Source organism: Echinococcus granulosus (genome assembly GCF_000524195.1).
Source record: "Echinococcus granulosus chromosome Unknown EG_S00012, whole genome shotgun sequence".
NCBI lineage: Eukaryota > Metazoa > Platyhelminthes > Cestoda > Cyclophyllidea > Taeniidae > Echinococcus > Echinococcus granulosus.
This window is the reverse complement of record NW_020170392.1, coordinates 430,182-440,919: the sequence shown is the minus strand read 5'-3', so window position 1 is coordinate 440,919 and position 10,738 is coordinate 430,182. Positions and strand designations below refer to the sequence as shown.

The 10,738-nt window shown below is 43.7% G+C and overlaps 3 protein-coding genes across 3 annotated transcripts; 1 reads left to right on the top strand and 2 right to left on the bottom strand. All coding sequences in view use genetic code 11, as the record gives it.

Annotated features, from left to right (window-relative positions):
* Positions 1-705: 705 nt before the first annotated feature.
* EGR_02604 (hypothetical protein) lies at positions 706-1,956 on the bottom strand (the record flags this gene model as incomplete). The annotated part of the gene is made up of 6 exons (XM_024491853.1): positions 706-876; positions 1,079-1,386; positions 1,424-1,483; positions 1,521-1,555; positions 1,593-1,831; positions 1,864-1,956. 6 exons carry the CDS (start codon positions 1,954-1,956, stop codon positions 706-708), a joined length of 906 nt encoding a protein of 301 aa, XP_024353668.1.
* Positions 1,957-2,427: 471 nt separating this feature from the next.
* EGR_02603 (39S ribosomal protein L16) lies at positions 2,428-3,509 on the top strand (the record flags this gene model as incomplete). The annotated part of the gene is made up of 3 exons (XM_024491852.1): positions 2,428-2,742; positions 3,008-3,170; positions 3,208-3,509. The coding sequence occupies 3 exons, from the start codon at positions 2,428-2,430 to the stop codon at positions 3,507-3,509; spliced, it is 780 nt and encodes a 259-aa protein (XP_024353667.1).
* A 424-nt stretch (positions 3,510-3,933) lies between these two features.
* Positions 3,934-9,079, bottom strand: EGR_02602 (WW domain-containing adapter protein with coiled-coil; the record flags this gene model as incomplete). Its single annotated transcript, XM_024491851.1, has 12 exons — positions 3,934-4,018; positions 4,098-4,225; positions 4,532-4,907; positions 5,427-5,625; positions 5,900-6,103; positions 7,587-7,905; positions 7,989-8,045; positions 8,078-8,262; positions 8,311-8,517; positions 8,549-8,729; positions 8,763-8,850; positions 8,898-9,079. The coding sequence occupies 12 exons, from the start codon at positions 9,077-9,079 to the stop codon at positions 3,934-3,936; spliced, it is 2,211 nt and encodes a 736-aa protein (XP_024353666.1).
* Positions 9,080-10,738: the final 1,659 nt, after the last annotated feature.

Below are 10,738 nucleotides of genomic sequence, written 5' to 3'. Positions count from 1 at the left end.
AAGATATCCAACTAGCAAAGAAATTTTCTATGTTAGGAAGTACCAGATCATAAATTTGGAAAGAGCAAATACTTGAGGCGCTATTCGACACTAACGGCCATGGTCGGCAATCGGCAACAATGGCAAAGGCGCGAAGATGGCGGAACTATTGCGTTCTGCAGCAGGATAATGAAGGTGGTGATAGTTTACGCATGTCACTCTGTCACAAATCAAAAAAGAAAGCGAAGCAGCCAACGAAGATCTCATGGCAGTTTGGAAATGCTACCGCGACAAGCTATGGAGGAATGCATTGTCGATCTGTTCAAGCTGAGATAATACCTCAGCAACAAGTATGAGCAATCCGGAGCAAATACTAATACTAGTTCGAAGTAGACCATGACCTTAGTGACGCAAGACGCTCCCGGTCCTCAAGTACAACCGATCACCTTGCATTTACATTAACAGGCCTCGCCGAATGAATAGACCGAAGAACCTCGATAAATAAAATGCGTGAGCAGCTACTCAAAGCACATCGGAGGCACATTAAAGGCAAAGACAAGAATACTTATTTAGGTAACTTTATTAGATAGCAATGACAACAATTTGGTTGCACTTATAAGTGAAACGCGATTATTAAAGTCGCAAACGACAAGTTGTGGCACAGGACTTGCAAAATATTAGCGTAGAGAGTAACGTGAGAAGGGAAGGCTGGAATGTTAAATAATATCAGGCGAAGGGCGAATTCGAGTGTTCAGAGGGTTCAGTCCATTGCATAGGAGCTTTTTTGTCGATTGATTCTTTTGGTGGAAGTTCCGGAGCCTCCTCGTCCTCGAATGTCGGCTGCGGTGTCAACAGACTGACCTTCACTGAGGCAGGCTTAAAGAAGGCCGGCATGCGCTGTAATCGAAGTAAGATAAAGAGGAGCCAAATTTTAAAAATGCAAATCCTACCAACTCATAGACATCAGAGAAAGTGTAAAACTACAAAATTTAATGAAGGCTTATAAATGTGAGGACCGAATAAGCAAACTACTGACTTGTACAAATATGAGTGCGAAAGACAAAGGTAACTGTACAAATATGATAAAATGGAAGCTGACCCGGTATTGGCGCTGAAAAGTGGCACAACGCGCACGACGAGCGCTGAGGCGCACGCAAGCGAACACAAGTAGAGTAGCGCTGATGACAAACATGAGAATAACGGAAACCAAAAAAAGAGGATGGGCTGCAAGGTTGTGGAGAGCAATGTGAGCTCGGCGGCAAAAAGTTCTTGCAAAAGAAGGCATTTCCGAACCATCATCATTTGATGACACGGGCATGATGTGGAATGAAGTTGGGGACTCGTCATTCGAATCGTGAATAACATTCATAATCACGTACACACTGTCATCCATCATGTGCGAGGGTTCTACACAGTTAACGACAACTTCAAAACCCGAACATACCTTTAGGAACCACAAGACGGATATGCGATTCCCTCACAGGTACTTGGTCTTGCTCAGGTTCTGTAAAACAAATCAATTAGTAAAAATCATCACTTACGACCATTGTCATTCAAGGATAAGAAAGAAAATATCCTGAAGAAAACGTGAAACGAGGAACAGAGGAACAAACTTCATGATTGGACCACTAAGAGCATCGAAAATTGGCGATGGTCCACTTTGAGGGCGTACGATTTCCAAGGGAGCTATATACGTGCAACCAACAAAACAAGCCGACTTCGAATCACTATCTTCAAAATGACTGCACTTTTGCTCACAATCCAAGTTCACACCAAACTCATCCGTTCGAGCATTGAGACCGACTGACGAATGGCATCCAAAAACACAAGCCTCACCAAGACTCGCGATACTCTAAAAGATATAACAAAAAATCTTCAGCGTACATATCTATTACGACAGTTCTCATCGCAATCGTGGCAGCTGAAAGGAAGAGAGAGAACCGACGGCAGGAGCAGGAACAACCAGGCGACCATCATTCTCAATTGTACCGCCGACTCGACTTGAAAATTGACCGACTAAAACAGCGATAGCCGTTGCAAACACAATACAAATAGCGCATTAAAACGCTAGCAGTAAAAATTTAATTACAAAAATATATTTTTTAAGTCTCGTCTATTTAAATATCTGTTTGTCAGGGCGAACAATATTATTGGTCAACTACTGTCCTCCAAAAAGTCTCGAGTTTTTGCAGAGTTTATTTTACTAAACTAATTAGTTTACTTAGAAAATAAAATATTTTTTGCGATACTGATGCCTTAAGGCAGAGGCCACTGTTTTAATATAGGTTTCTTTCTCATTAATTTGTATGGCATGTATTTTTACGTTAACTCAATTGTTTTTCGAAATGAGCATAACAGGTTTACCTTAACTCATACTTTTAAATGTAGTATACCTGCTTCTGTCTTCTGATCCGTTGGTTATGGGGCCTCAATCTCATTCACTGTAGTATGCCACCAGCGATAGGTCTCCGGCGCCTTAGTGGTTTACTTGAGAACTTATTTCAGGTTTTAAAATCTGGCAGTGCATTATTTCATCGTATTCCGTTGCCATTCAGCGAGAGACACTATATGAAGAATTATGTCATCCGCGGTGAACTTGATGACATTGAATTCCCACCTGACCGACGGAAGCTGTATCCTCTTCTTCGCACTCCGGTTTTAGGAAGTGGTGAACGGATGTACAAATATCCTAGAAGACATTATGATCTTCGAGGTCCTGAAACTGTCAACCACTTGTTGAATCATTCCCAGTTCGGTATTCAGGTATGGTAGCTGCATTGCCGGCTCTGTGACCGCTTCTCATCATCTACGAAATAATATGGTAAAATTGAAAGCACTGCGATAAGCTGTATTTACGGGTCCGGTTGTAATAGCTCCTACTTCGCATTCTATATGAATTGGCTCATGCGTTCTGTTGGCATTGGATTGAGCATTGGAGAAGCGCTCTAGCACTTTATCACTTGTAGTTTTATTATGAGCCCTTTACGTATATTTTTTTCCTAGCCTAATATTGCTCTGGTTCGATTAGGCTCTCGAGGGTGGGGAACTCCTAATTGGACACCTAGATATGATTCGCGCAACTGTCAATAGGAAAATTGACGAGAAGAGAATGTTTGCCGTATGGCGAGTACCCGGACCTTGGAAACCGAAAACGAGAAAATCTCTCGGCAAACGAATGGGAGGAGGGAAAGGTAATTGGCTTCAGATGTCGTAATCACCCTCACTCAGCCGACATTCATCACTACGTCACACCCGTTCGAGCCAACAGGATTATAGTAGAACTCGGCGGCCACCTTGAATGGCGTGAGGCCTCTCGTATACTAACCGGAATTGCCAACCTCTTGCCCTTCAGTGCGCGGTTCGTGTCCCAGGAACTACTCGACATGGAGGCAAAACTGGAATTCTACATTGCTGAGAAGAACGTCAACCCCTTTTATCCTCCAGGCCGGGCGCTGCTGAAAAACTACGCAGGATGTCGGTCTTTTATCAGCCCCTGGCACCTCGAGTGGGGCGATACCAGTTTCAAGTGATCTAAACCGCGGATCCTACCCACCCCCGACATCACCGTCCTTGTAAAAATTGAATAGTCATGATAAAAATTATAATCTGAATAAGTGTACAACTGTACATAGGGCGGGAGATTAAGCGGAACTATTACCCTACGTTGCGTCTTGTGGCCACGACATTCCGACAGGCAATCACGTAATAAAATAAAAAATACCAACACCAACCACGTTTTGTCAGAGGTCACAAGCACCGACCGTAGAGACGGGAAGGCAGGGCAGAGGTGGGGAGGGGGATTCTTTACAGCAGGAGGGGTCCCAGATGAGGGGGATCGCAATTGTGGGGGATGGTAGCTTAGACGGTACGTAGCTTAGAGCTGCCATTGGAGAGCAGGAACGGAATGAAATGAGGCGAACGGCCGGGCGCGTGACGCCAGAGGGGTGGTGGCACTCAAATTGGGGCGTCAGGAGAACCCAGGAGTGGTAGCGCCTTTTTCGACTCGATCGCATCCATCAATTCTTGCAGAGATTCCTTCCTAAGGATTAAACATCAAGAGCTAAACCGCAGGAAGGTGATGATAGTGAATGCAACGGCAGGCGAGGGGTCAAGCGTACCTTTGCTGATGGATTTTCAGTTTCGTTTCACTTATGCACACTAGGGCGCGTAGTTTCTTTAGTTCGCCAGACAGCTCACTATAGAGGACACTGTGCAGGCGATCGAAATTACGCAATAATGACTGTGCCTGAAAGCAAAATGGGGGAATCATTAAGAACAAACTGACTGGACGGCATAACTCTAAATAACTCCCAAGTGAATTAGTGTGATAAGCAATGAGCGTACAAGGCACTTGCTTAAATTTGTGCGTTTGCCAAGCAAACGGGTTTGACAAAACGCTAACACAATGAGTCTGCATAAATGGAGAGGTGATCATAACGGTAGCATGAATAGAGATGCGATCTACAGCTTTCTCGATCATCATGTGTGACTGTGGATTTGAGGAACAAATGGCTTAAAATATGATGTAGCTAGAGAAATGTCACAAAAGTACTTCAGTCTCGATCGTATCGGCCACGGGATGTTGGAACCGCACCGAGAGGTGGGAATCAACAAACTGCAACACCTCCGGAGCATCGAGAGACAAGGGATAACGTCGACTATCCGAAGCACAGGCGGAAAGAGGATTCACAGTACCTCCATCCTCCTCGCTTGAATGACTTCGCCGAAGCTGCAGTGCATCGCCGACAACAGCACGTGAATCCAATGGACTGTGACGCTTTTGCGGATGATTTCGAAAGTCGGAAGCGGTATTGGCAGGAGAAGGGGAATTGCGTGGACAAGGTGATATGATTGATGTACCATCGGACGAAGATGGACATGTAGGGGTACGCTCATTTTTGGTTTTGTCTGAGCCATTTAACGAACCTCTACAAGAGGGACGGAGCTCAGATTATGGCTTTGAAGGCAGGCTTAAACAATCGCGAAAAAATAGGACGAAATTTAGCTTAAAAATATCAGAAGCACGAAGGCACGTTGAACTCATCACAGGATATTAAACTTTAGAATAAGAAGGTAAGGCATCCGTAGCTTTAATGCCACATACTTATTGGACACGGGAGAAGACGTGTGAGATGCCGTTCTACCATCAACCAATCTTTTATCTAAAACGGAAGCGTATTGATTAAAAACGCCCGAAAAGTTACGGTAAAATGCATATATGGAGGCGCCCTTAGCGTCCTTGGCAAAATGACGGTGAACCTCTTAGATGCAAACCGCGGCTTCACGTAACGAGCGGAAACCAGCCAGATGAAGCAAGAGACCGGTCGAATGAGCAACCAGGTGCCAGTCTCACGCACTCAATAACATGGCAGCGCATCGATTGTGACACACCGACCCTGCGAACTCTGTCCAGACGTAAATGCATGCCATTGGTGAAGTGAAGTCACATGTAGTAGGCAATTGTGTCGGGTGATTGGCTGATTTGGTCAATAAGCGAGACTCGATTCAAAACAGCAACTGTGGGTCGAAGTGCGCTCAGAGCAGGTAAACTAAAGTGAGGTCGTACTGCATCCCTTACGGCAGTTAAACGGGGCTGAGCTTCCAGCATGTCTGAGGCTGTTATCGGCTCAGCATGGTAAGTCCTATCTACAGTGCAGAATTGTAGGAACATCCCCGTTTCAGTAAACGAACAACTAAAGCCGCATTGTAGAGTAGAAGTGCAGTTTCAGGTAGCACAAAACACCTATTTACACGTCTCTGAGACCCTTGAACCTAGAACTCGCAGTTGGTTTGCGACTGAGGGAGAGCAATCACCTTACCGAATCCAAGCGGGTGCATGTGCACCGACAAAACAAAGCTTATGACCAAGTTTGTGACAGTCAAAAAATTCTCAGCGAAATATTTTAAAGAAGAAACGCACGTGTTCCTAAGAAAGTGGACAAGAGGTTAGCAACCAATGGTTGAGAACGGGAAGCGGAATTAACAGGGGGAGTACGATTGTTGCAACCCGAGGCATTGGAAAGGGACAGCCGATCTCGTTTATCAACTACGTGACTCAGCACAGACACGAGATTCCGGAGAACCTGATCTGGTTTTATTGAACTGGTTCGTTGCGGAGATGTGGCTATAACAAAGGAAAAATAATAAAAACGACTAATGGTGGCCAAAATACGCGCCCTCGATGAAAATGGAGCCATAAAGAACTAGAATCAAATTATTTTAAACTGAGTGTGCGACATCAGGAAGCGCCACACTTGAGAAAAGCCTACACCGTTGTCCCGTACTTTGTTGATATATCGCCATGCATTGAAACACAGGATTCAGTCTACGACTACATTCCCATGCGTTAGAATTAGCGCAAACCCCAAGGCATTTGTAAATTTATGGATTGGAGGTTAGAAAGAACTAGCTTATGTGGTAGGAAAAGCGGTGAAATAACAAGGATGATAAACTACAATTTGTAAGGGTGAAGGATGCACGATAAAACCAGGTCAAAAAAGCTTTTTAAGTGAATTAAAAACTTGCGACAAAAGGGAATTAATAAGAAGCTAATCTTCGTTTGGCTTCTCTAAATATAATTTAATCAGCTTCTACTTTGCATTGCGAGTTGGCAGAATCCTTTTAAAAAGCCCCTGCGCAGTACCTAGAAAAGTTACATAAAATTTTGAAAGTTGAGAACCAGATAACAGAAAAACTAGGTTTTACTTTTGATGATGGCTGACACTTTTTCTAGGTCCTTGCGCTGCCTAAATGGGCGATTACATGAGCCAAATGACGACGTAAAAATGAACGAAAGTCCCATAGCAGGAAGCCTGGGATGATGCGGTAGAGAAAACTGCAAAACCGCGAAAGCGGTAACGCAGACCAGAGAATGCTCATCCAAAGTTAGTACGGTTAAGTGATGCCGTCCCCCGTAGGTATTGCCTACACAACTACGGGACTTGGCCAATTAGCAACGCTACGTGGGTGCCAGAAACAACCAATTTGACAAAGAACTAGAATCCATAAGCCAAGGTTGGTCGGTACAAACGGGCCAAAACCACTCTCGCTGCACTGCTTCACTAGAATGAAGCGATGCTCAAACTAGAGACGAGCTGGACTTTGGGAACTGTCCACCATGTTCATAAGCCTTACAATTAGTGTGTAGCCTATAGGCAGTAATCATAAAGACGGCAACGGAAGGCTAATCGCGTGTCCTCAACTCAAGAAATGCAATCCAGGCCACTTCGGCGCCGAATACACAGGATACCTACGCTGGATGGCAAAAGCGCGTCAGCAGCAATTGGAACAGACAAGGAAATAATGTACTTTGCGAATTGTGAGAATAGTCAACAGGTGCTCATAGCTGCGATAGTTCTTCAAATATGTTTATTAAAAGCATAAAAACTTTTTTTACCAGTTACTTCAACTAATACGCGAACAAAAAGCTATTTCCATGTAGCGATCGTAAGAAGCGCAGCTCCGTTAGTGCACAAAAAGCAAAGTGCACACAGATGAAGTTTCGACAGGGACAAAGCCTTACCATTTAATTCTTGATAAAGCTAAGGTTTATTTCTTAAGGACATAACGCAGCGTATTTCCGCTGATTCTTTGGAGCTAGCGCTTACGCTGTTTGTCAATTTGTGTAGAACGCCGATCGGATTTGGAAGAGCAACCATCTTTAGATTGAATATCAGGAAGTAGGGAATCGCCGTTATTTACAGCTGGCAAGTCGTGTGGAGGCCGACGTTGGCACATACTAGCAGGATGTTGCCGGAGAGTATGTGTTGTCTCATTGCGAGGCAATGAAGGACTGGAAGATCGAGACGTGGATGACTGTGGATCACTACTTGGCATTTGACCAGAGGATGCAGTCATCAAAAGCGGACTTCGAGTTGAATGTGGGGCAAGAATACTTGCTAATTTGGGTGGCATGGTTGCATCAGCCTAAGGAGTAGAGCAACAGAGACCCAGAAAACCACATCTCCAACTCTTAACCGACAGTAAAATCCCGTTAATTCAAAAATTACCAGGGGAGATAGGGAAGAAAACCGTCCAGTTTCAATCGTAGTAGGATTCTGGTGAATCTAAATCTCCTTATCAACTTAAACGCCTTTACCTTATCGTCGTGTGGAAGTACCCTGTTCGAAGACACCTTGGCCTGGAAATCACCACTTTCTTCACGGGGGCCATGATTCTCTATGCTATTGATGCAATATGAAGTTGAAGCTAAGGATGAACCAATCTTGACCCCGTCAAAAGAATCCCGTATGTTCTGATGAACCCGCTGTGGTGATCCATGGCCTACGTTGTGCGAAAATTCTGAACTGACCCACTACATTTGCATCTTACCCGAACGGTCAACTTTTCTCGGCGAATTGACATGCAAGTTGTGTTGATCTAGATGAGAATATGAATTTCCTTCAATCTTAGTTCGATCAACACCGCCTTTAGACCCGGAGTACCTTTGACGCTTGGGAGAAGACGCACCATCTTGCAGTCGGGATTTCACTCTATCTACCTGATTTAGCGCAGAATATGGACGCTTAACAGTTTGACCTTTTATGTTAACAACGGAAAGATAGAATACCTTCGCCTTGCCGGTCACAAATGAACTTATGCAGCTCACTTTGAGTCATATCGGGAAGTGTCCACTCAAGAGGCTTCTGCCATTGAGATACTTCGGTTATACAGTTATAGAAATATACTTTCCCTTTTGAGCTAAGTTGTTCGGACCAGTTCCCACACACACGTAACGTGTTCTTTTGCCACTGAAAAAAAATACGACAAGGCAAGGGACGCACCTCCGGTTTCCCACGAGCTATAGAGGACTGCTTCGGCTGATCGTGATCACTCGGCGGAATCCTATTCGTGATGATCGTCGCTGAATGACTAGAAGAGGCTTTAGACATAACCAAGGGTCAGAAACAAAGGCAAACTTTTCATAGTTTCCCGCAACTGGACAGTAATACCGAGCACACAATCCCCAGCCGTATTCTGGTAGTCTTAGATCAATCGCGGACAACTCTCTAATAGCGGTATATGCGAGCGCAAGGCTTTGATACCCAGATCTATGTGGACAAAAGTGCTCTGGTGGATAACATGGAAACAAACGTCCCATAAGCGAAGACGCGAATAATTAAACTGGAGAGCCATATTGGAAAAATATATTGCGATTGATACGAACGAACAATAAATGTTGCAATAGAAGAGCGAGTTAAATAAAAAGTTGTACCTTTAGTAAACCATTGCATTACAAGGTAGGATTGGGTTTGCTCCTTAAACTGGTAAAATATATATATACTACAAATTTTTAGAAAATTCGTATCATGGAGTCACTAGTGGAATATGGCTAATCTTACAAAAGTACCAATAAAACATGGAAGAAAATACCTCTAAAATTTTAAGAGTAGGTGAAATTTGTTAATTGTAATAGTACTTGATACATTAAAATCGCTGTTTAACCGGTAAATCATCACTAAATATTAACCTGCAAATTATATATGGATTTGTCTACTTTTTAGAGCTTGGTTAAAAATTCTGTATTTATCTAAGTTAAAGTTGTAGATTTTTAAGCACATGCTAAACTCTCTGTTTTGATGTCTCGGGTACTTAAGCCTCCCGATTGTTTTTTTGATAGGCTCGTAGCCTTTGGTCTTTTTCCGACGGACTCTCAACCCCTCCTTCCTTTAATAATGCTTATTCTACCCTATTCTGCTTCTTTCGCCTACAAAAAAGACTCGGTTTGTAGATTATGAATACCAGAGCAAGAAATGTTGCACCTCGGCACCTGTGATGACGCCATTCTCGATCCGGATAGTATAAGCATCACAATGAATGAGCAAAGTGATGAATGATCCTAGCTATGCGATATCAGTGGGCTTACTCAAAGACCTGTCTAACGAAGACAAAGAGCATTCAGTGTGAATTAGCTCTCTTTGTGCTTTCTCGGCAAGTGCTGGGAGTGTCACCCATCGCTTGGCACGGCGCGTTTTTATGCAGGATTACAAAGTCCACTGATGCAGACTTCGTGCTATTAAAGTTATTGCCATGTCACTTTGCACCCATAAGCAGTGGGTAATGGAGACCGTATGCACAGTAAACATAACCTCACCTATCGGATTCCTTGTGATGGAGTAGTGTGCAAATTTTGAATTGGTGCAAGGGTCTAGCCTCCTTCCTTTTACAGGGAATAACCACTTTACTTCACACTAGTTTTCTAGGCACAAAGTGGTACCGCACACTGCTTGGTTATCGAGACACTCCATGAAACCTTCGTTTTCCACCTATTTAGTTTTCTTGGCTCTAACTATTTGGTGGTAACCAGAGTTGCTAACTTCGCTCTCACCTCCCTCTCTACACTCAGTTGCCAAGGCATGAACGCTCTAGTGAACCTTATCAGGGTCACAATACCCATTAATTCTTTCAGACGCTTGTTTTATTCTCACATGATGACCTGAGATCCTTCGTCTATGAACTACCCTCTCTATTCTTTCAAGAAAATTCCGTGAAAATTCACACCGGCATTTTCAAAAAAGCCTCCTTTATCACGCAGTGGTTGTCTGAAACATTGAATTTGCATAAGATCGGTAAACACAGAGGCGGTATTCTGCAAGAAGGATTGCACATGGTACTAAAGCCGCAAGTGTGAGTGTTTTCCTCCAGTAGGGCAGCAGTTAAGAGGACCTGAGTCAGTGTTGCGTCAATGCAGCACAATAAGTTATTGATGGCGTGGTAAAGGCAAGCGGTTGTGTTTTATTAAGTATAGGCAAGTTATTAC